The sequence below is a fragment of the Dipodomys merriami genome, unplaced genomic scaffold, assembly GCF_024711535.1.
Source record: "Dipodomys merriami isolate MVZ:Mamm:240054 unplaced genomic scaffold, mDipMer1.0.p SCAF_102, whole genome shotgun sequence".
Lineage (NCBI taxonomy): Eukaryota > Metazoa > Chordata > Mammalia > Rodentia > Heteromyidae > Dipodomys > Dipodomys merriami.
Genome location: NW_027202294.1, coordinates 3,099,044 through 3,120,023, shown reverse-complemented (window position 1 = coordinate 3,120,023; position 20,980 = coordinate 3,099,044). Strand labels below are relative to the sequence as shown.

The 20,980-nt window shown below is 52.1% G+C and overlaps 1 protein-coding gene across 1 annotated transcript; it reads right to left on the bottom strand.

The window, feature by feature from the left end:
- Positions 1 to 4,163: 4,163 nt before the first annotated feature.
- Lbx1 (ladybird homeobox 1) lies at positions 4,164 to 5,852 on the bottom strand. Its single transcript, XM_069993677.1, has 2 exons — positions 5,438 to 5,852; positions 4,164 to 4,779 (listed from the first exon to the last, which is right to left on the bottom strand). The coding sequence occupies exons 1-2, from the start codon at positions 5,760 to 5,762 to the stop codon at positions 4,259 to 4,261; spliced, it is 846 nt and encodes a 281-aa protein (XP_069849778.1). The 5' UTR covers positions 5,763 to 5,852; the 3' UTR covers positions 4,164 to 4,258.
- Between the last annotated feature and the right edge of the window lie 15,128 nt (positions 5,853 to 20,980).

Sequence of the window (20,980 nt, the reverse complement as noted above, 5' to 3'; positions counted from 1 at the left end):
TGCCAAAGACCCAGGGCAGGGGCAGGGGCAGGGATGGGACACTGGCCTGGCCGCAGAGCCGAGCCTTAACGAACTTTGCCTAAGAGTGGTCGTGGGGTCCACAGCCCCACACACGACCCATGCCACGTTCAGACCCAACGCTCAGGTGCAAAGAAACACACTCAGTATACATGCCCCACGCCCACGGTGTTTGCTCACGGGTGGGTGCACGTACTACACACAGCTGCACGCGAGACAGGCCCGGCAGGCACCTGCTCAGAGGCCCAGACGGACCCTTGAGCTCCAAGACATCAGATCGTCCGTGGTGCCTGTCCACTCCAGGCCCCGGCCATCTGAGCGCGCCTTTAGCCTTTAACTCATCCCTGCTAGAGGCCCCTGTCACCCACACTGGGATAGCCAGAGCCCAAGCCTCCCGACCCCATGCCTTCGCCTTCCCGAAGCCCCATGGCCCTAACCCACACCCGCTGCTTTCCCCATGGCTCCCCGATGAATGGGGGCCTAGTGATGAGCCCCAGACTGCGGTGCTCTGCTCAGTTCCAGTCCGGGCCCGACACCTCCCGTGGGGCCCACTGGGTTTCGGAAACCCGCCGCCAGCCGGGCTGAGACATCAAATCCAACCGAGCCGAAGGGACTGCAGAATGTCTGGGATCATTCTGCATTTTGTGCGGGAACCCAGCTTGCGGCTCTCTCCTCGGGGTCCTCCTCGGCTGGAGCTCAGCATAAGGCTCTTGCATTCACTTCCTCCCACCCTTCGAAGCCCCGGTTGGGTCTCTCTTCCACCAGTCCTCCTCCTGTCTAGCCTGTAGAGGCCTACGTCCCTTGCCACCGCCCCCCACGCACCCCCCCAGAAGCCGGAAACCACTTTGGAATCTCAAGCCGCCTCTGCTCATTTTCCCCAGCAGCATTTCCCAACCCCTATTAACGCTTAAGTGCGTCCCTGCCTGCCCACTAGACTGTGAGCACTAGACTGCGAACACTAGATTGTGAGCTCCTTGCGGGCAGGAACCGGATCAGATTCGTTTCCATTTCCCTAGCCACCTGTGCACAATAAACATTGCTGAACTGATTTCCCTCTTTATTTTATTAATCCTGCCCCCTTCATTCTTTCCCTCTTTCTTTTCCTCCTTCCTTCCTCCCTCGTTATTTTTTATTTCTTGGTTATATTCAATTGTCATGTTTTTCAGGCTCATTAAATCCATTTAGAGACAAAAGAATAAAAGGCAGAAGGGGAAGGGAGGGGGAGGCGGGGAGGGGGAGGGGAGGGGGAGGCCAGAGAAGCAAACAAATAACCCGCTTTAACTAGACGGGCGGATAAATGGCCCCGTTTCTCCTCAGCCCCGATGCGCCTGCTTAGCTGCGCGCCCCGCAGGCACCGCAGCTCGGGTGGGCTCAGCCCCGAGGCTGCCGCCCCCAGCCCGAAGGGACCCAGCAGGGCCCAACCCAAGGCCGCGAAGCAAGGAGCGGCCAGAGGTGCCAGGGCCGCTTCATTGGGATTCATGGGCGTGTTGGGCGGGCGGCCTGGGGCTCCGGGCGCGGGGCGGGGGCCGGGCAAGGGGGGGAGTGGTGAGCGCGGCGGGCGCAGATGCCCGGGTGACCGCCGCGCCGCGGTCCCTGCGCCGCCTTTGTGCCGGGGAGGCGCGCGCGGGGACCTAATCCATCAAATTGTCTACAAATTGTGAAGAAAATTCAAAAACCATATGGTCGCCAGCGCCGGCGCGCTCTGGGCTGCGGAGGGCCGCGGCCGTGCCCGCACCGGGAGCCGCGGGGGGCTGGGCCCGGCTATTGTCGCCTGTCAGCGGCCGCCCGGGCCCATTCGTCCCGGCCTTCATGGTCCGCGCTCCGAATTACAGACCCATCCATCCTGAGAGAGGGCGATTTATGTCGCCCCGAGAAGAACCGGCAGCTCGCCCAAGCCGCTGCCCGGTCACCTCCTTCCTTCTCTGGTCCCTCTACGCTTTCTTCTCTCGCCTTTTCCTTTTCTCGTTCTTCCTCCTCTGTCTCCATTTCCCTGTCGGTCTGTTTCTCTTTTTACGTTTATAAATTGGCCTCCTTTCCTCTCCTCTTGTGTCTCTGTGGATGCCCCTCGTTCTGCTCTGGACTTTTTTTTTTTCTTTCCTCTTCTGGTCTCTTTTTTGTTTGTTTGTTTCTGGCTGTCTTAGTTTCCTCCCAGACCCTCACATTCCGGACTCAGGCCCGGGGGCCCCACCGCCTGCCCAAGACCAGATGCGAATTTCTCACATCAATTTTTCGGAGAAAGAGAGAAGAGCGGCCCGGAGGCAGGACCTTACTCTAGTGACAGCGGCCACTCGCCAGACTGGCGACAACAAAAGCTCAGAGAGAAACCCCGGCTCTGTCGGGGGGGAAAAGTGAAAGTGGCATGAACCCCGCTCTCGCCACCCTCCGGAGTGGCAAAACACAGACAACCCTGACATCCATTTCTCTGCTCCTGGCTGAGGTTGCGTGTGTTTGAATTTGTGAATGTCACCAGAATCTATCCCAAATCCCAGACGCTTTGCACTCACACTCCAGTGTTCCTGTGCAATTCAGCCTGCCCCTGTTGCTACAGCCTCCTTCTTTACTGCCCTGCCACCACCAAGGAGGAGGCCCTCAGGCCGGGAACAAAACTTGGGAGCCCCAATGCTCCATCTTGATGTCCGGCGGAGTGACACCTGCCATACACCTAGGGCTTAGCCAGTGTCTCCAAGAGCACAGGTAGAATTTGTTGGAGTGGGGGGAGGTAAGGGTGGTAGGGTTGACATGAAGAAACATAGGACAAATCTCTCCTCCCCAGCCTTTGTTCCACACAAATTAATTTGTTCTGTGACGCTCCTCACACACAAGCAGCCTTCTGTCAGTATCTCAAACCTTTTTTTTTTTTTACCCCCACCTGGCGAAGGCGTTCTTTCCCCTTATTTAGTAGAAGCTTCTTGTTTAGGGCAAGAAGCACCTCCTCTCATTGCTTCCCTTTCATCTTTGGCTCTCAAGGCTGTCTTGAACCCCCCCCCCCCAAATACACACACACACACACACACACACACACACACACACACACATACAAGGCTGGGGTGACCAGGGAGGAGTCACTCAGACTGCTGCTACTTCCATGAATTGGCCCACTCACTCTGAGACAAGGTCGCGGCGGATTCTAGTAAAATGGCAAAGACTTTTATTTATAGGAGAAAGAGGCCTTGGGTACAGTCCGCAGAGAAGAGGGCAATAACAGGAAAGGGGCACAAAGAACCCACCCTCATCACGCCACCCTTGTCTGGCCAAGTCGAGCTAGGAGCAGGGCATCGCAGACCGAAAGTCAGACCTAGAGCTGCAAGGTGGGGCGAGGGTAAAGGATTAGATTGGCCTCCTCTCTATCTCTGTCACATGCAAAAAAATTCTATAAAGAGTAAAAAATAATTCTAGGGCTTTGGATTCTGTTTTCGATGGTTGGTTGATTGGTTGGCTACCTGCTTTGTCCCTAAGAGCCGAGAAAATGCAGAAGGGATGGAAGAATTTAAAAAATATAGCAAGTGGGCACTGGGAGGCAGAAATGGCACCGAAAACAGATTTCTCTTGCGTGGGGAGGGGGGAAAGAGTGATTTTGAAACTTGCAAGTCAGGACCTGGCTGCCACCCTTACCCACTTCCCACGCCTGAGAGGGGGAGGGGGAGGAGGAGAAGAAAAGGCAGAGGGAAATTTTAAAAGTCAACTTTCATAGGCCCAGGGAGTCCAAGAGGAACCGGGCCGGTGCATTCGCCACATGCAGAGAAAAAATCAAAACGGCGGGAGTTGCCCCTCTTCTAGACCCTGGGGTTAATATTCGCCGCTCTCCATTCTGCCTCACCCTTTACCAACCCGGCAGCACCGAGCTTTGCAAACATCGAAATATCTGCGATATTAAAAAGAAGAAGAAAGAAAGAAAGAAAAGAAAGAAGAGAAGAAAAGAAATAAAAAGATCAGGCTGCGGCGGGCGAAGGGAAGGACCTGCTATAGAGGTTTAAATATTTATACAGAAGCCATACAAAATTGCACGGCAGCGAGGGCTCCGGGGCGGCGGAAGCCTCGTTCTAGGGCCAGCCCGGCCGGCCAGATCGGATTTATTGCTTCGAGAGGGAAGAGATGGGGGCCTACACCGGGCGCGTGGACAAGGGAGGAGGCGGGAGTTGCAGAGGAGGTCCCAGCTCCCCTCGGCGGTCCGGTCGGGTCTGGGAGGCGGCGGGCACGCGGGCCTTAGGAGCCCGGGGTGGTGCAAGATCCAGAGCGCCACTCAATCGTCCACATCGATCTCTTCGTCCTCCTCGTCCTCCGAACAGTCCTGGCTGCTGGCCCGCTGGTCCGTTAGCGGAGAGGCAGGAGAGAGCTGCAAGGGCCCGGCGCCGGGGACCTGCGGTGCGCCTGTGGGGAGAGCCGGAGAACCCGGCCTCGATTTGGCCCGGCCGCAGCCACCGCCGCCACCGCCTGCGGCCTCCGAGTTCTGCTCCAGTTCCGCTAGTGCTACGATGTCCATCTGCCCGCTGGGGCCCAGTTTCTTGGCGGACTCCACGTCGGCCTTCATCTCCTCTAGGTCCCGTTTGAGCTTGGCACGCCGATTCTGGAACCAGGTGATGACCTGTGCGTTGGTGAGGCCCAGCTGCTGCGCGATTTGGTCGCGATCTGCTGGGGACAAGTACTTCTGGTAAAGGAAGCGTTTTTCCAATTCGTAGATCTGGTGATTCGTGAAGGCCGTGCGGGACTTTCGCCGCTTCTTAGGGGTCTGCCGCTGTCCAAAGATAGTCATCCCATCGCGGCCTGGAAAGAAATGAGTGTAGGCTCACATCGGGACAGTGAAGACCCCCGCCTGGTTCTCGTCCCGTAACTCTCCACTCAGGCCCAAATAGGCTGCTCTGTCTCGGGTCCCCTTTTCCAAATTTCATTTCACTTTCAAGACTAAAGCAAACCCGAGCTACGGCAAAGCTCCTCCGGCTTCTGGACTCCTAGAAGTCCCTTGGAAAAAAAATTATTTTAGTCTCTGCCCCCCAAGAGTTGGGGTTTACAGATCCGGTCTGAGAACAGGAAGAAGAAGCCAGATAAAAACTCCTTTATGGCGGTGTGAACCTTGGTTCTCCACCCTTTTCCCACCCTCGTACTCTATTCTACCCAAAGGTCCCAGATAAAGCTTGTCTCTCCCCACTCCATGAGTAAGGCCGTGGGGAACCTGGGAACTAGACGGAATCAAGCAGAGCCCGGAGACCTCTGCGACCATCTCTCTCAGATCATCCCAACTCTGGCCTACCTAGAGGTCTCTAGGTATCAGGGACTAGGTCCTGTCCCATCTAACTACCAACACCAGCGGCTCAGGCTGGAGGGCCCTGGCGGCCGGCGCAGGACAGAGGCACAGGACATTTCCGTGCAGGGCACTGCGCGTGGGGCGCAGCGGGGCGCAGGGGAGCCTAGCGGCAGTGCCTACCTTCGGCTGCCTGCAGGACGCTGACCTCCAGTCCCTTAAAGGTCTTGCTGGCGAGCTCCTCCAGCGCGCAAAGCGGTGAAGTCTGCGAGAGTAGCGCACGGCCCGCCAGGGGCAAGCCGCCCGGCGCGTGCTTGTCGGCGGCGGCCAGCAGGTGCGCCGCCCCGCACAGCGAGTAACTTCTCCGCACAGACGGCTTGTTGAGGATGTCCTCAATGCTGAATGGCGTCAGCGGCTTGTTGGAGTTGGCGGGAGGCGGCAGGTGGTCCAGCGGGCTGCGCCGCCGCTCCTCCCCCGGCGCCGCCTTGCCGTCCTCTTTGGAAGTCATCTCGGCCGCGTTTGGGGGCCCGGCCGGGGAGGCTCGGGCCGCGGGGACCCAGCCCGCGGGCAGCTCGGGCGTCGGACGGTGCGGGAGGGCGGCGAGGGGGTGGGAAGGAGGCCTCGCCGAGTTGGACGCGGCCAGGCACGGGGGTGATTAGCGCGGTGGCTGAGGCAAGCAGAGCCGCCCGGGGCCCCGAGAGGAGCGCGCTGACGCGGGCACCGCCGCCGCCGCGGCTGCCGCTGGGGCTTCCAGCAATCCGGGGCTGGAGCCGGGGCGCGCCGCGCGGGGCTCCAGTTTCGCCAGCCCCGGTGCTATTTAAAGGTGTCAGGTGGCTCGGCGGCGGCTCCTGGCCCCGGGTCCTGGCCGCGGCAGTTGGAAGAGCCGAGGCGAGGGCGCGGATCCCGGACTGCGAGGGGAGGCGGAGAGACGGGGCAATTGACTATTGCTAACAAGTTAGCCTTGATCGAGGAGTAATCAATTATCTGCAGCAGCACTTCTCTCTTTCTCCCTTTCCCCTTGTCTTCTCCTCTTCCTTCTTTCTCTCTGTTCGCTCTCCCCCCCCCCGTCCTCTCCCTCTTCCCTCCCTCCCTCTCTTCTCTCCTCTCAGCTCCCCCCGTCTCTCTCCTTCTCTACCTCTCCCTCGCCCTCTCTTTCACTCTCTGTCTGTCCAATGCAGGCGGCTCTAAGTTGGAAAGCTCATTAATTAGCGGGCCGGGGGTAGGAGGAGCCGGCTGGAATTAGCCTGCCTAATGCGCCTGTCAGTCCGGGCTCCGCGCCGCACTCGGGCCGAGCTGTTTGTAAATTACATTAGCGGCGCCTTTATTGCACCCGAACCTCGGGCGACTGAAAAGCCACCGCCCCCCACCCCAAACTGAGAACCGGGCTCCCCGGCGCACCCACCTCCCGCCGGCCTGGCTGAGATGGCAGCGCCAGTCCGGAGATCTCGGGCTCTTCTACCCGGAATTTGGAGCCCAAGAAGGGTGGCGGGAGCCCCAGCCTGGGAGGGACGTGGTCGCCGCGCGGGCCAGGTAAGAACAGGAGCCCGAGTGGGCCCCGCTGCCGCTCAGAGAAGACTTTGCCCAGCAGAAATCAAGAACCTAGCGCCCCCCATTCCCGGAACCCTTGCCCCTCATCCCTGGGCCCTGCGCCTGGGAAAAATACAATCTTCAATCCAACCCCACCCCCACCCGCCGCCCAGGGCTGGCCAGCCCCACATCCCTGGGTGGGCGACGCTGGACAGGCATGGAGATCCCAAGAGTTGGGGGAGGAGACCAGTTGGAGGACTCAGCCTTCTCCACGCCAAGAGACAGAGGGAGGAGTAGTTGGTGGTTCCGGGCGCCTCTTCCCTCCGCCTGAGCCCGAAGCGGCCGCCCTACCTCCTCCAGCGATCTGGCACTCTTTCCTTCTGTCAGGCTGTCGAGGCCTGCTAGGGCCACTGCTTGTCTGATGATGGCTTCCGAAGGCAATCCGACCGCGTGCCGGGGCTACCAACACCGGCTCAGAGCTTCCCGGTTGTGCTCGGCCGGGGCCCGGGTAGGGGCCCCGCTTGCCTGCCCCGCCCAGCCCAGTGCAGGGCTAGAGTGAACCCGCCGGCCCGCCGACCGGCCGACTCCAGCTGTTCCGGATGCGGGGTGGGAGCCCAGAGGGGGCCGGGCCAGTGCTAGGGCTGCGCTCTTTGGAACTCGCGGGGAGGCCGGGTTCCAGTGAAGCTGGAGGTTGGAACCCAGTGGCCTGGAATCTATGAACAGTAGACGAGTATTTTGTGTGCATTATTTGAAGGCGTTTGTGCTTTCAAATGTGTGTATTGTGTGGTTCTCCATGGAAGTATTTATGCAAACGTGGGCGAACCTCTGGTCATACAGACAGGTTTGGATCTCAATCTACGATGTCTTTGATTTCCCTGAGACATGTCGGTGGTGGAACTGTGCCCTCCGGCCTTCTTCTCTCTTGCTACCCCATCTGGTTTGTGTCGGACCCTAATTTTCCATTTCTGCCCTTGGAGAAAGAAAAGGGTTGGAGCCAAGGAAAGAGGAGCTCTCCCTCACATCCAGCACACACAGACCTGCTGGCTTTGTTTGTAAACTCCTGGTGGGCAGTGCGGTTTAGGCAGCTCAGCCTGGACCTGAGAGGGGCCCAGACATTCCAGCTGGATGACTTGTGGCTCTGGACAGTTTGACATGGAATTTCTTGTCCCCCGTGTCTGCCCTGGAAAGGGAGTGAGCTCAGCTAGCCTCACCCAGCTAGACTATGGAGCAGGATGCAGGTTCTCTCCTCTCTTTGCCTGCTTGGAAGGGTCTTTATGTGTCAGGGATAGATTTTTTTTTTTTTAATTTCACATTTACTTGTGTTTGGAATCACAGCTTGCAGCTTTCTGGAGTAAAAGAGAACAAGTAGGGTGAAAGGATTTTTGTAGGGGCACTAGGGCCACCGGGAATACTGGAAGGAGTATCCTACTCTCTTCCAAATCTTTGCCCTGTATTATTTGGGGTGGAGGGGGATAGGAAATAATGGCTGGTGCTCAGAAGCAGAAATAGTTCCACAAAGCTGCAGGTCCATCCCCAGGGCAGGATGTATCCCCTGTCTCTGATACATTCCTTCTGTCCTAGGAGATGCTGGGCCTAGTCATCTCGATAGATGGATAGGGATAGATGGAGAAGAGTCTGAGGATGAGGATGCCAGGAGAGGCTGGGATGGAGAAGGCTTGCAAGACAGATCTGTTTCCTTCTCTCACTCCTTACCCAGAGGATCTCACCTCAGACCTTTCTTGCCATAATGCCAACCCCCTAACCCAAAGCCTCAGGCAAAACACCCTTCCTCAGTGCTAGCAGAAGGGTCTTGCTAAATAAGATAAGGAAGCTGTGTCCTTTGGAGTCCTTACCTTTTTAGGAGGGAGCTTCCTTTAATATACACACCCTTTTTTGTTGGAATCATTTTCTACACTGGGTAGTCCTTTAGAGTTGGACCTGAAGGACAAGCCCAGCCCCTAGTCTTGCCCATCTCCCAATTCCTGAAGACCAACAGAGTTCAGGGTTACTGGGAAGCTTCCAGGAAATGGTAGAATATGAACTGGGAAACAGAAGGGCACTGCTCCCTGGGGCCTGTAGTCTCTGGCCTCACCATGTCAAAATGAAGAGAGGACATTCCACAATCATTTGCAGTATTACTTCCATCCACTTTCCCTTCCCCTTCTGGCTAGTACCAGCTGCCCAGTCCCAAGGCTTTCCTCCTTTGGCCTAATTGGTTGGCCTCTTGTTTGTGTTCAGCTTCGCAGCCTGTTGAGGAGCACGTGGTACCACCTGGTGTGTTGTTGTTTCAGTTCTTTTTGCTCAAATTCCCTTGTCCAGGCCACCTACTGAAATCTGCCAGAGGGCCCCCAAAACCTTAGCCCACCTTCACTCCCCCCAAACCTCTGTGTTGCTGACTGGGATCCTATAGGCTCTCGGGGGTCCAAGTTGTCTGGCCTCCCTTACCCCTCCCGTGGCGGCGCAATGAAGTACATTTTGGGTTTGCAATTGGATGCCCTCCCCAAGAAGACCTTGAGATCTTTAAAGGTAGGATCCTAGCTGTGAGTTTTCCATGCAGCCCTGACCCACCCTGGCCTGGGGGAACCCAGTGATAAGACACCTAGAATATTTGCTGAATGGATGTCCATTCAGCAAATATGACACAAATGATTGCATTAAAAAAAAAAAAAAAAAGAATGGCTCAGAGTTTAGAGATCAGGAAACTCCAAAAGGGGAGAGAGCCTGCAATGGCTGTAGATATGGGTTAGAAGCAACCTAGCCATCAGAGTCAAAATTCTAGTTTTCCATCTCAACCCTCTTCTGGGATTCCACACCAGAAGGAGATGCTCGCTCAATAGCACCTCCTAGTCAGTTGGGCTAGTTTCGAGTCACTTGGAGCCAATGGCAGCTGCTATCTGGAATCTACTCAAGATTGAATATCTGTTCTCAAACCCTGGTCTCATATCCAGAGACCCCTTGATTCTTTTTCATTGCCTATAAGACCAGGATCCATCTGGACCATCTCCAGTGAAAGAGAGGCAGTTGTTCTACTAAAAATCTGCTTGCCCCAAGTTTTAGGAATATTCTGGACAAAGGAGGGAAAGAGCATTGCATGAATCACCATGATAAGGGGACCCTGCAGACTCAAACAAAATAAGTTATTCCTTAGCACAGGAGAATAATTCAGTTAACCCCCTCAGAGGCTCCCTCGAATTCAATCCACATTGTTGTTTAGCCCCATTTGTTTCCAAGTTCTTCGCATAAGCCATTGGCTCTCAGGTTAGAATTCCTTTACAAAAAAAAAAAAAAAAAAAGGGTCTGACACCATTTAAAACGAACTAACTTGACCACTAGTCTGGATCACTTTTGCCCCATGGAGACTACTTCTCTGATAGTTCTTAGGGAATTCAGAGAGTGCTTCTGCTATAAAAATTGTTTTCCAAAGATGGTTTCATACCACTCTGGTTGAGCCAGGACTGCCCATTTGGTTTTTATAGATCAGTGTGTAGTAGTAACAATGATAACCAAGACAATATCAATATGAACAAGCCTTTAGTCTACTTGTTTTTTTATTTATTTAATTTGTTACAACTCCTCCTTCCCTCCCTTCCATCCTTCTTTCTTCCCTTCTTTCTCTCTCTCCTTCCTTCTTCCCTCCCCCTCTCCTCCCTCCCTCCTTTATTCCTTCCTTCCTTCCTTCCTTCTTTTCTCCTCTCTCTCCTTCTCTTCCCCCCACCCCACTCTGGTGCCAGTGCCAGGGTTTGAACTCAAAGCCTTCCACTCTTGTTTGGCTTACTTGCTCTCTGAGAAATTTCTACCTGTCTGGCTTCAAACCTGTCCTCCAAGTCTCTACCTCCTGAGTAGTTAGTTTTACAAATGTGAACCACCAGCACCTGTCTTGTTTCAACTTTCCCCCCTCCCCCCAGTATGGGACATGAATTCAGGACCTCGCACCCAGCTTGGCTCCACTTTTGGCTTTTTGCTGGTTAATGGGAGGTAAGAGTCTATCAAATTAGTCTTCCCTGGGCTGGCTTTGAACCTAAATTCTCAGCTCTCAGCCATTTGACTGGATAGGATTTATAAGCATGGTTGTTAAAATCTTTTGAGGTTATTACTAATACTTATTTTACATAAAGAATATGAAGCACAGAGAAATTCAGTAAGCCTCTCAAAGTCACACAAATTGTTTTGGAGTAGTTGGGATTGGAACACGTTTTAAAATTTTTTTTGTCTCTAGTCTGTACCTTTAATTTCTGAAGGATGAAGGTTTTTGTTTTTGTTTTTTGTTTTTGGTCAGTTGTGGGGCTTGAACTCTGGGCCTGGATGCTGTCCCTCAACTCTTCACCTCAAGACTAGTGCTCTACCACTTGAGCTACAGCACCACTTCTGGTTTTCTGGTGGTTTATTGGAAATAAGAGTCTCACAGAAAAAAAAAAAAAAAAGAGTCTCACAGACTTTCCTGCCCAGGCTGGCTTTGAACTTTGATCCTTAGATCTCAGCCTCCTGAGTAGCTAGGATTACAGGCCAGGCAGCGGCATGAGCCACCAGCAACCTTCAGGGTGAAGTTCTTAATCAGACTTTCTCCAGGGTTCTTTGAAGAAGCTTCAGGAGTTTGGCAGATCCCAGAAATTGTATGTAAAATTTATATAGGAGCACAAATGGGCATGTTTTTCTTGGGTTAGTTATATAAGACATTGTATTCCCCAAAGGGTTGGAGATCCAGAAAAGGCAAAGGCTAAAATCAGGCCAATGGGGAACAGAGGGGAAGCTGCTCCTCCCAAGCTTAGGGGAGTGAAGAATCAGCTACTCCAAAATGCAGGCTGCACTCCAAAGCCTGCTTTTGAACCTACCTTGCTTTCATTATCCAGACCTGGCTCTGGAGAGGACAGCTAGTGAAGAGAGGTTAGGGTTTGAAACGTCCCTTCCTGACTCCCCTCCCTACTTCTTTTGTGAACTGAATTCCTTGGGTATGCACTATCAAGGTGGCCTTCCACTTGGACCAGACCAACCTTCCTGGCACTTCATCCCTGCATGGAGGGAAGAATTGACTGTCCTTTGGAAGTAGAAGAGCATAGACAGGCCACTAAGTGACATAGATAGGTGAGGGTGAGAGGATTTCCTAGAAGGTGCCAAGGTCCAGGGGGGTTATACAATGCAGCCTCCAGAATAGCCTCTGTTTTGGTCTCCGGCTTTTGCTTTCTGAGCCAGAATGATCTGTCCCTTTTCCTCCTAGAGTTCCTTGCCCTGTGGTTCGTGCCCAATCATCCCTTTGGGGCAATTTTTCCTATCCTATCTATGTCCTCAGTACACTCCCTCAGAGTCTCATTGCCAGAAACAGAAACACATTGGTATGTCTGTCTGCCCTTCCACCACTCTTTTCATCTGGCTGTGAGATTGGTGAGAATGGTACCTCAATCTCTCTGTGCCCCTATGCCAGCCTGGGATACATCAAGAGCTCCTCAATCATTTGTTGGATGAATAAACTAACTGGATAAATAAAAGACAAAGAGAGAACCAGGCACAGAACTTAGCTTATATCCCAGAGAGAAGGCCAGGGGCTCAAGTGTAGGGTAGGTGTGTTGCTTTTGCCAGCTGCATGCAGATGTGTGAGTCACTCTTGCTGCTCACATCTCCAACATTTACAAAGGCACACACAGACCTCTTTTTTTCGGGGGGAGGGGATGGGGGTGAGGAGTGGCTTCTGGATCCAGCTGGGATACTGTAGTCTGACTTAGAAATGGACTTAAAAACAATTTAAAAACAACAGGATTGGGCTGGGAAGGTGGCTCAGTGGTAGAGCACTTGCCTTGCATGCATGGAGCCCTGGGTCCAATTCCTCCGCACCACGTAAGCAAAAAGAAAAAAGCCAGAAGTGGTGCTGTGGCTCAAGTGGTAGAGCGCTAGCCTTGAGCTGAAGAGCTGAGGGACAGCGCCCAGGCCCAGAGTTCAGGCCCCAAGACCGGACCCCCCCCAAAAAAAAAATAAAAACAGGATTATTTCCCATCATGTGTTGGGCCCTGAAGTAGATAGGAATGGACAAAGATGGAGGCAGAGTGAAGGGCGGGCAAAGAAACAGATACATATCTCCTACAAGTCCATGGAGGCTGTTGTTAGGATAAAGGAACCCTAGTTCCTTGAGTGGATAAATCCTGGTTCTGTTCCCAGTGGAAGTGGCATTTGAGTTGAACTGGAAAAGAAAATGAAGAAGCATGTGAGTGAGTGCAGAAGCAGGACCATATTCTGGAAGAAAGGGACATCGCCAAGCAAAAACAAAACAAAACAAAACAAAACAAAAACAGAGAAGGAAGCCCAGAAGGAGCCAGAACGCCCATACCTCCTCGCGGTGTTGCCTGGTTTGGGAGGAAACCTAGTGCCTGGTGCAGCCCTGGCAAGCCTGGGGCAAGGACTATGTATGGGGCTTGCGGTTGAATAGAGGCTGCATTCTGCCCTTGTTTGTTACCTCCAAGCTCCAAGAGCAGACTTTCTCCCTTTCTCCGTCTCTGTCCCAGTGCACCCAAGAACCTCCCTTCCCTGCTCCCCCACCCCCTGGGGTGGATGTAAAACCGCTAATAGGAGCCAACGCATCTCAGTGCCTTTGGAAAAGCACAAGGTGCAGCCCAGGCAGCAGGGTCTGGGTTAGGTTAGGTGGAAAGGCAGAGGGGATGGAAGGGGGAGAGGCCCGGAGACCGAGGAGCCCCACTACCCAGCTAGGCGGAGGAGCCAGAAAGGCCTGAGTCAGGCTTCTAGTAATAAACTGCACGTGAATAATTCAGCAGCTGCGCAGGGGCTCATTGCATTAGCGCCTCAGCCTGTGCCTCCCCTTCAGTCCCTGCCAAGAGGAGGGGGGCCACTAACTTACAGGAGAGACCCCCTGCCTGTCCATATCCTGGATTAGGCCAAGTCACTTCCCAGCCAGCAAGTCCCCAACACCCACCACCTCCACTAGTCAGAGGAATTGGGCCGGCTGTCCCAGCTCCAGAGCCCCCGACCCCAGCCAGAGAAGACAGGCCCAGCCAATGGAGGCCAGAATAGGGGTAAGCAAGGATCCAGGCGTCCTGCCCGATGAAAGCCTGGCACCTGAAGTGTTCACCCGCATGGGGAGCGTGGAACATGATGGTTCTAAACAAAATGGGAAGACCGGCTGAGTCTCCTTCTGGGTGCTCGGATCCTGTCGCGGCTTCGTTCTTGCCGGGATTTTCCTTGCTGTTGAAGTGAAGCAAGCACCCCACCGGCTCTGAACCCTAGGTTCCCCGGCTTGTGTCCCGCGCCCCCCACCATACCCCTGGGGGGCCTGGGTCCAATTCTAGCCAGGTCAGACTCCCCTGCCTAGGGGGCCACAGCTCTCTCCCGATGCAGGGAGGGGAGCAGCGTGGATTCTGGTTTTACTCCTCTTGGAGATGGCATTTGAGTTGAACTTTGAAAAATCAGAAGCATTAGGCTTCTTGGAGAGGTTAAGTGTGTAGCACCAAAACCTGAAACCTTATTTCGTTAGAGCGGAACCATCTCCCTTTGGCCTTTCCTGCTTCCCACATGTCCCTAGAATCCTGATTGCAAAGGATCGAATTCATTCCATCTCACATCCACCAATGCCTCCAAATCCATTCATTCTTCCAGCTCCTGCCCACATCTTCCACTTCCCACTGCCACTTAGTGAGTCTCCTGCCAAGCCCAGCACAATGGAGCTGGTCTCAGGAGACAGCTCCCCTCTGCCTTGCCCCCCCTTCACCTCTGCCACTATCCCTGCCTCCCCCTCTTTATTTTCCTCTTTCCTTGATCATTAAGTATTTCTTCCACTGATTTTTCTTCATCCATTCGTTGTGAGCGGCACCCCCCAGGAAAGCCTAGACTTAACCCTGCTGCTCTTGGCTCATGGCCAAGCTCCACAAGCTTCCAGAACACTCATCAGGACAACTAAGATGTCTTCACTCACAGGTGGGCTGTGCTGAAGGCACCTGGACCTCAGAGGATTCCACCACGTGCCAGCTGTGTGATTTTAGGTAAGTCCTACAGTCTCTGAGCCTTGAGGATACAAAAAGCAGGAGGTTTAGGGAAGGTGAAGGGAGATTTCACTTTCCTTTGGGGTGCTTACCTTTGGGGCTTAAGGGACGGGGCGGGAGTAAGGAGAGAATTGTAGATTGAAATGGCTATTTACTTTAACGAATATTTCCTGAGCAATTGGCTGCTCCTGCTGTTGCTAATTTTTCTTACAGCCATTGGGTGCCACACATTTGAATCCTTCAATCCACTCCATGTCTTCACTTTGCCAAAAAGGAAACTGAGGTTGTGGTAACAAGGCTCTGGTCAGTCCCCACATTCCCAGTGAATTCCCGTCTAGATGGTATTCAGAGCTCAGGCTTACATCTTGTGTGGGGTGGGGGTGGGGGGACTAAGCAGAGAGAAGTTTGGGAAAGTTTTGGAATTGTTATTTTTTTCGTTCTTTTCTCTGTCCTTCCTTCTTTCCCTCCCTCCCTCCCTCCCTTCCTTCCTTCCTTCCTTCCTTCCTTCCTTCCTGTGTGTATACTTGAACTCAGAATCTCACACTCTCACTGGGCTTTTTCTTCTCACAGCTGGCACTGTACCACTTGAGCCGCATTTCCAGTCCAGCCTTTTGCTGATTAATTGGATACAGAGCCTCGAAGTCTCTGTGTGTGTGTGTGTGTGTGTGTGTGTGTGTGTGTGTGTGTGTGTGTGTGTGTGTGTATGTGTGTGTGCCTGCACTAGCTTCAAACCAAAATCCCTGAGGTCTCAGCCTCAAGTAGCTAGAATTTCAGGAAGTGAACCACTGGTGCTGAGCAGAGATTCTTATTTTCAAGTAAACGATTTTGGCTGATACTAGAGAAGGATGAAAGTGAGACCTAATAAACGACTTTCTGCAAGTTATGAGACATAACTGCTGGCATCAGGACCAAGATAGAAACCATCAGTCCTGGATTTGTTCTTAGAGCCTGCCCAGCCTCTCACAAATCAGTCCATCCTATGTCCTATGGGGACTATGTCCTACAGTTCTCGACCCAGGGGAGAAGGAACACATGGCCAGTAGTTTCAGAGGATCCAAGAACTCTTATTCTCCAGATGTACCTATCTGAGGGCAGGTTTCCCCCAACAGCAGAGATCTGCTAGCTGTAGGGCAGCAAATAGAAGTTGGAGACTGGGACCTTTTCGATGGCAAGAAAGGGCTGAAGTCCTCCTCCCTGGTGACCCCATCCAGAGCCCCAGCTGTGGGGTCGCCCAGTGACAGCCCCAACAGGCCAGGCGTTCCTCGCCACGAGTCCCATTATGTTGTATTTATGTTTCACTTTATTGTTTTCTTCCCCTCTCTTATAATGGTCTTACTCTGGGGGAGGCAAAGGATATAATATATTCATCTTTATTATACCAAATCTGTGTGAAGCATTTAATAAAATGCTGTTTCCACACAGCCAGGGATATTAGTGTGAGCCCTTCTTAAGTTAATGCTCCTGTACAGTGGCGTCTCAGCCACAGTGCCTACTGCTGTCAGGACAAGGGAAGTGCAGGCCCTGGCCGACATGCGACCTGTGTCCGTCTGCCCTGGGCCCTGGGTGCCAGCATGTCCCACTGTCTCCCCGTTCCTAGCGTGCCTCTTCTTGACTGCTGGAGATCCAGGCTGGCAGGAGGGACTCACAAGAGATGAGGTCAAGTTCCTCCACCTTCCTAATCCTCAATGAGCTCCTTGGTTTGTGCCTATGAAAAAGGCAAGAATTCCATCACTGCCTTCCTCATAGGGCTCTTGGGAGCCTGAGGTAAGGGTGGACAGGGTTTTATAAAGAGGAAAGAAAAATTCAACGATCTGAGAAGAGGGGATATATGAGGGCCAAAGAAGAACCAGGAGGCTACACGGATGGTTCCAGACAACTTGTATCAAACTAGACCCCAGGGGAGCAAATAGGGAACTTCAGTTGAAGGGGAGCCTAGGTTTTTCAAACCCACCTCAGGCTAACTCCCAGTGAGTGATGACCATCAAACCTAGAAGGTATATTATTATTAGTAGTAATAGTATTTAGTTGTACAAAGGGGTTACAGTTCCATAAGTCAGGCTATCAATGCATCTTGTTTAATTGTCATCTTCATTCTTACCCATTTCTAGAAAGGATCAATTCAATACCCCTGGCTCTTGAATAGCCTTACATACAGGCTGGAAATTAGTCTCTTAAAGTGCCATTTACACTTAGCAAATAGAGCCTCAGCAAGATCAGTGGCTCAATTGAGATGGCTGAACTAGGAAGTAGTGTAGCAGCCCACAGCTCCCAGATTGCCCATCTCTCCTTCCCTAGCCTTCCTATTCTCTACATACATATAGGGCAGCAGATAGAAGTTGGAGACCTTTTGGGTGGACAGGGATACCCTATATATCCTCAACAGTTTTCCATGGCCCATGAACTTGACATCTGCCTTACACACACACACACACACACACACACACACACACACACACACACACACACACACACACACACACACACACACACACACACACACACACACACACACACACACACACCTGGAGATGCTGACCGGAGGGAGAATCAGACTATAACCAGGTTCACTGCCCAATCTTCTTCAGTGCTACAGCCTAAGTGCTTTGAGGGCTCAGATTTGGTCTAACTTATGCTGCTGGTGCCAAAGTTCTAGGAAGAACTCGGGTCAGGCCAGGAAAGCAGGAAAACTTGGACAGGAGAGGCTTGAAAGGGGCCAGTGATCCTCCCTGACTACTACTAATTCCCTTTTAAATCTCAGTCCTTCTCTAAGGCAGAAGCTGCATTAGGTCATCCACATGCTGAGGGCTGTTGGGGAGGCTCACTTCGAGGGTGATGGGACTGGAGGAATCTAACAGCTCCCACTTGGGACTAAGTAGAGAAGAAAAGCAGAATGAGGAATAGAGCTGGTCAAGTAAGATGCCTGGAGCCCCAGATTTAAGGAGATATTTGCTCTCCATGTTGCTCCCCTTAAATTTTGTGCCTTCAGCAATTGACTAAGCCTGCCCTTATCCCAACTTTGCTGTGTGGTTCCAGGAGATGGGATCATGACCTGAAAAATGCTGAGCAGGGACTAGGAGTCTGAATTCAGCTCATCCTGTGAAGGGCTTTTTGAAGGGGGAGGTGTGAACAATGGAAAGAACTGCTTTGTGTGGGAGTGAGCTTCCACCTCCATTGGAGTATGCAAGTGGAGTATAGAACCTGCTGAAGAGGATGCTAATCTCAGGTTTAGAAGCAGCAGCATCTTCCCCATTTAGCTATCTCTTGTTTTGTGTTAAGTAACAGCTGAATTCACATTATCTTAAAAAATGTATATAATTAATTTGGCTGAGATTAGTCTCTGAACTCCTGAGCCTTTTCAAGTTCTAAGGGTCTATTGAAGGACTGGGAATGTAATTTAGTGGTAGAGTGCTTAGTAGCATGCATGAACCCCTGGGTTTGATTCCTCAGTACCACATAAACAGAAAAAGCCAGAAGTAGTGATGTCTTTCAAGTGGTAGAGTGCTAGCCTTGAGCAAAAAGAGCTCAGGGACAGTGCCCAGGTCCTAAAGTCAAGCCCTAGGACTGGGTGGTGGGGGAAGCAAAAAAAACAAACAAAAAACAAAACAAAACAAAAAGTCTGTGGAGCACATTGGCTAACTTGGTTGGTTCATTGCATGGTAGTTATTTGTACATGGACTTAGCTCATTTTATATTTATTTATATATATAAATATCTATATATACACACACATATATATTTAATTAATTAATTTTTTATGGGGCTTGAACTCAGGGCCTTGGCTCTGTTCCTGAGCTTTTAGCTCAAAGGTAGCTCTCTACCATTTGAGTCACAGCTCCACTTCAGTTTTCTGGCAGTTAATTGGAGATCAGAGTCTCACGGTTTTCCTGAGGTGGCTAGTTCTGAACCTTGATCCTCAGAACTCAACCTTCTGAGTAGCTAGGATTACAGGAGCGTGAGCCACCAGTGCCCAGCTTCATGGCCTATATTAATGAATAAGCTCTTCGATGGCAGAATCCAAATCTAATCACTCCCCCCAGCGATTAATTATTATTATCATTATTGTTATTACTGTGCAGCTGTACAAAAGTACAACTCAGTCTCTGAGTACAATGCTTCTCTTGGTTAATGTCACCCCTTCCCTCATTCTCCCCTATTTCTCCCTTTCTGCCCCACTCTAAAGTTATGTACTTCATTTTTTCACAATGTATATTGACTATATTTGTTATATTTAATCTCATTTTATTGATTTTTCTCTCCTACTCCATGCCAAGTGTAGGTCTGGGCATACAGCAGGTATTTAATATATGTGTTCTTAACAAAATTATGAGTAAATCATGATCTGGGAGCTGTTTGTCTATCTGGCCATCTGCCTTCCAGGCTGAGTCTGAAAGAACCACAAAGTAGCCACTGGAAGAGTGTGGACCAGCACAGGTCTGCCTGGGCAGAAGAACTCAAGGCTCAAACTGGACAGACCTCATGAGTAGCTATTCAGAGAGGGCAGTGGCCTCTGAGAGGTAAGAGCAAGGAAGGGTTCTGGATCCAAGAAGTCTAACTGGGGCTGGAGGTATGGCTCAGCAGTACAGTATCTGCCTAGTAAGTCTGAGGTGCTAAGTTTAAACACCAGTATCACACACACACACACACACACACACACACACACACACACACACACACACACACACACACACACACACACACACACCAGTTCATTAAAAAGGCTTGAGGTATGATGCTGCTGTAGAGTATCTGCCTACAATCACTAGGTCTTGAGTTCAAACCCCAGTACTAACCAAAACAAAAAGAAATCTGCATAGCAGAGCTGAGTCTAGAAGGCCTAAGTGGCTGGAAGGAAGAAATAGCAAGTTCTGAGTTGGAGTGAGGAAGCAGCAACGGTGCAGAGACAGGACTGTCCACAATAGTTTCGAGGAACAGACAGGCTGATCTGGAAGATGGATGACAAGCAAGAAAAGATGTTTTTGGAATGCTTTGGTTGTCCAGGCTCAGAAGTAGAAACCAGAAAATGAAATTCAGAAATCAGGATTCATATCCTAGAGCCCAGAAACCAGGATTTAGAACTCAATTCAAGGCAAAAGTTCAGACAGCCTTGTCCAAAGCTATTCCATTAGTTGATAGAACTGTTCAACATGATGACTCCATACTCAAGGTGTATGACTCTGTGGGACACAAGATGAACTTTTCTAATAGGCTTAGCCAAGAAGTCCAGGCTCAGAGCCAAGCACTAACCCCGGTCTGTCTGGGGCCTGCACTCAAGAGCTAACATAACTAGTCTGGGGTCCCTTGAATTAAAGCCTGAAGTCTAGCATCAGCTCCCTCCCAGGCAGCCTGAGCTGGGGATCACAGTATCTACCCACACCAGCCCTACCTCCATCCTCTGGTACAGGTGGGACCTGAGATTGTAGCTGGACCCAGCTGGGCCAGGATGCTGGAGGGTGGAGCTGTGGTGTCTGTGGCGTTGCCAACTGAGCCAGTGTGTAGGCGTTGCTGTGCCGGCCTGTCACGGAGCACAAGCCTGCCAAGGAGCCGGAGCGCTGTGCCGCGTGGAGGGTGTCAGGGGTGGTATTGTCGGCGCACAAATGCTCAACTTTATGTACTTTTAACTAGAGGTGTAACAGATGGCCCCGTTTCTGTCCAAGCCAGGGAGACTGGTGCCCATTCTGGCTGCAGCCAATCAATCGCACCACTCTGGGGGGAGCTGCAAGCTGGGCTGGGAGGCCTGGAGCCAGCAATCGCAAAAGGCTGTCTGCTCGGGCTGGCCCAGCACTGCCTCCGCCAGCCGCTCAGCCATGGGCCCAGGAGGTAGGAGGACAGGCAAGTGACAGCCTTGCCTGGAGCCTGCTCAGAGGTCAGTCTGCGAGGGACAGCCTGAATCCACTTGTCAGGCCCTAAATGGCCAATGAAGGCAGTCAAGCCCCCGACTCACCCCACTTGGTCCTCATTATCTGTTTCTGCTCAACATCTACCCCCCAGCCCAAAGCCTGATTGACAGTGCTTCAACTTCCTAATTCTGCATTTGCTGGATTGTGGATATCAGCCATTATTTGGGACAGGGGTCTGGGTGAGCTGTGGCATCATTGGAGAAATAGGGATTGTAGTGGGTTTCAAGAAAAGCCCAAGATTGTGAGAAAAGACAAGAGAGTCCTCAGCAGTCCCAGAGTTAGGAAATATGGAATCTATTCTCAGTCAGTCAACAAACACTTAGCAA

What these genes read in the sequence shown, in the direction of transcription:
- Lbx1 (XM_069993677.1), bottom strand. Translation starts at nt 5,762, where the DNA reads ATGACTTCCAAAGAGGACGGCAAGGCGGCGCCGGGGGAGGAGCGGCGG. An exon ending in CGTCCTGCAGGCAGCCGAAG is followed by an intron (nt 4,780 to 5,437) that starts GTAGGCACTGCC and finishes ATTTCTTTCCAG; the next exon opens with GCCGCGATGGGATGACTATC.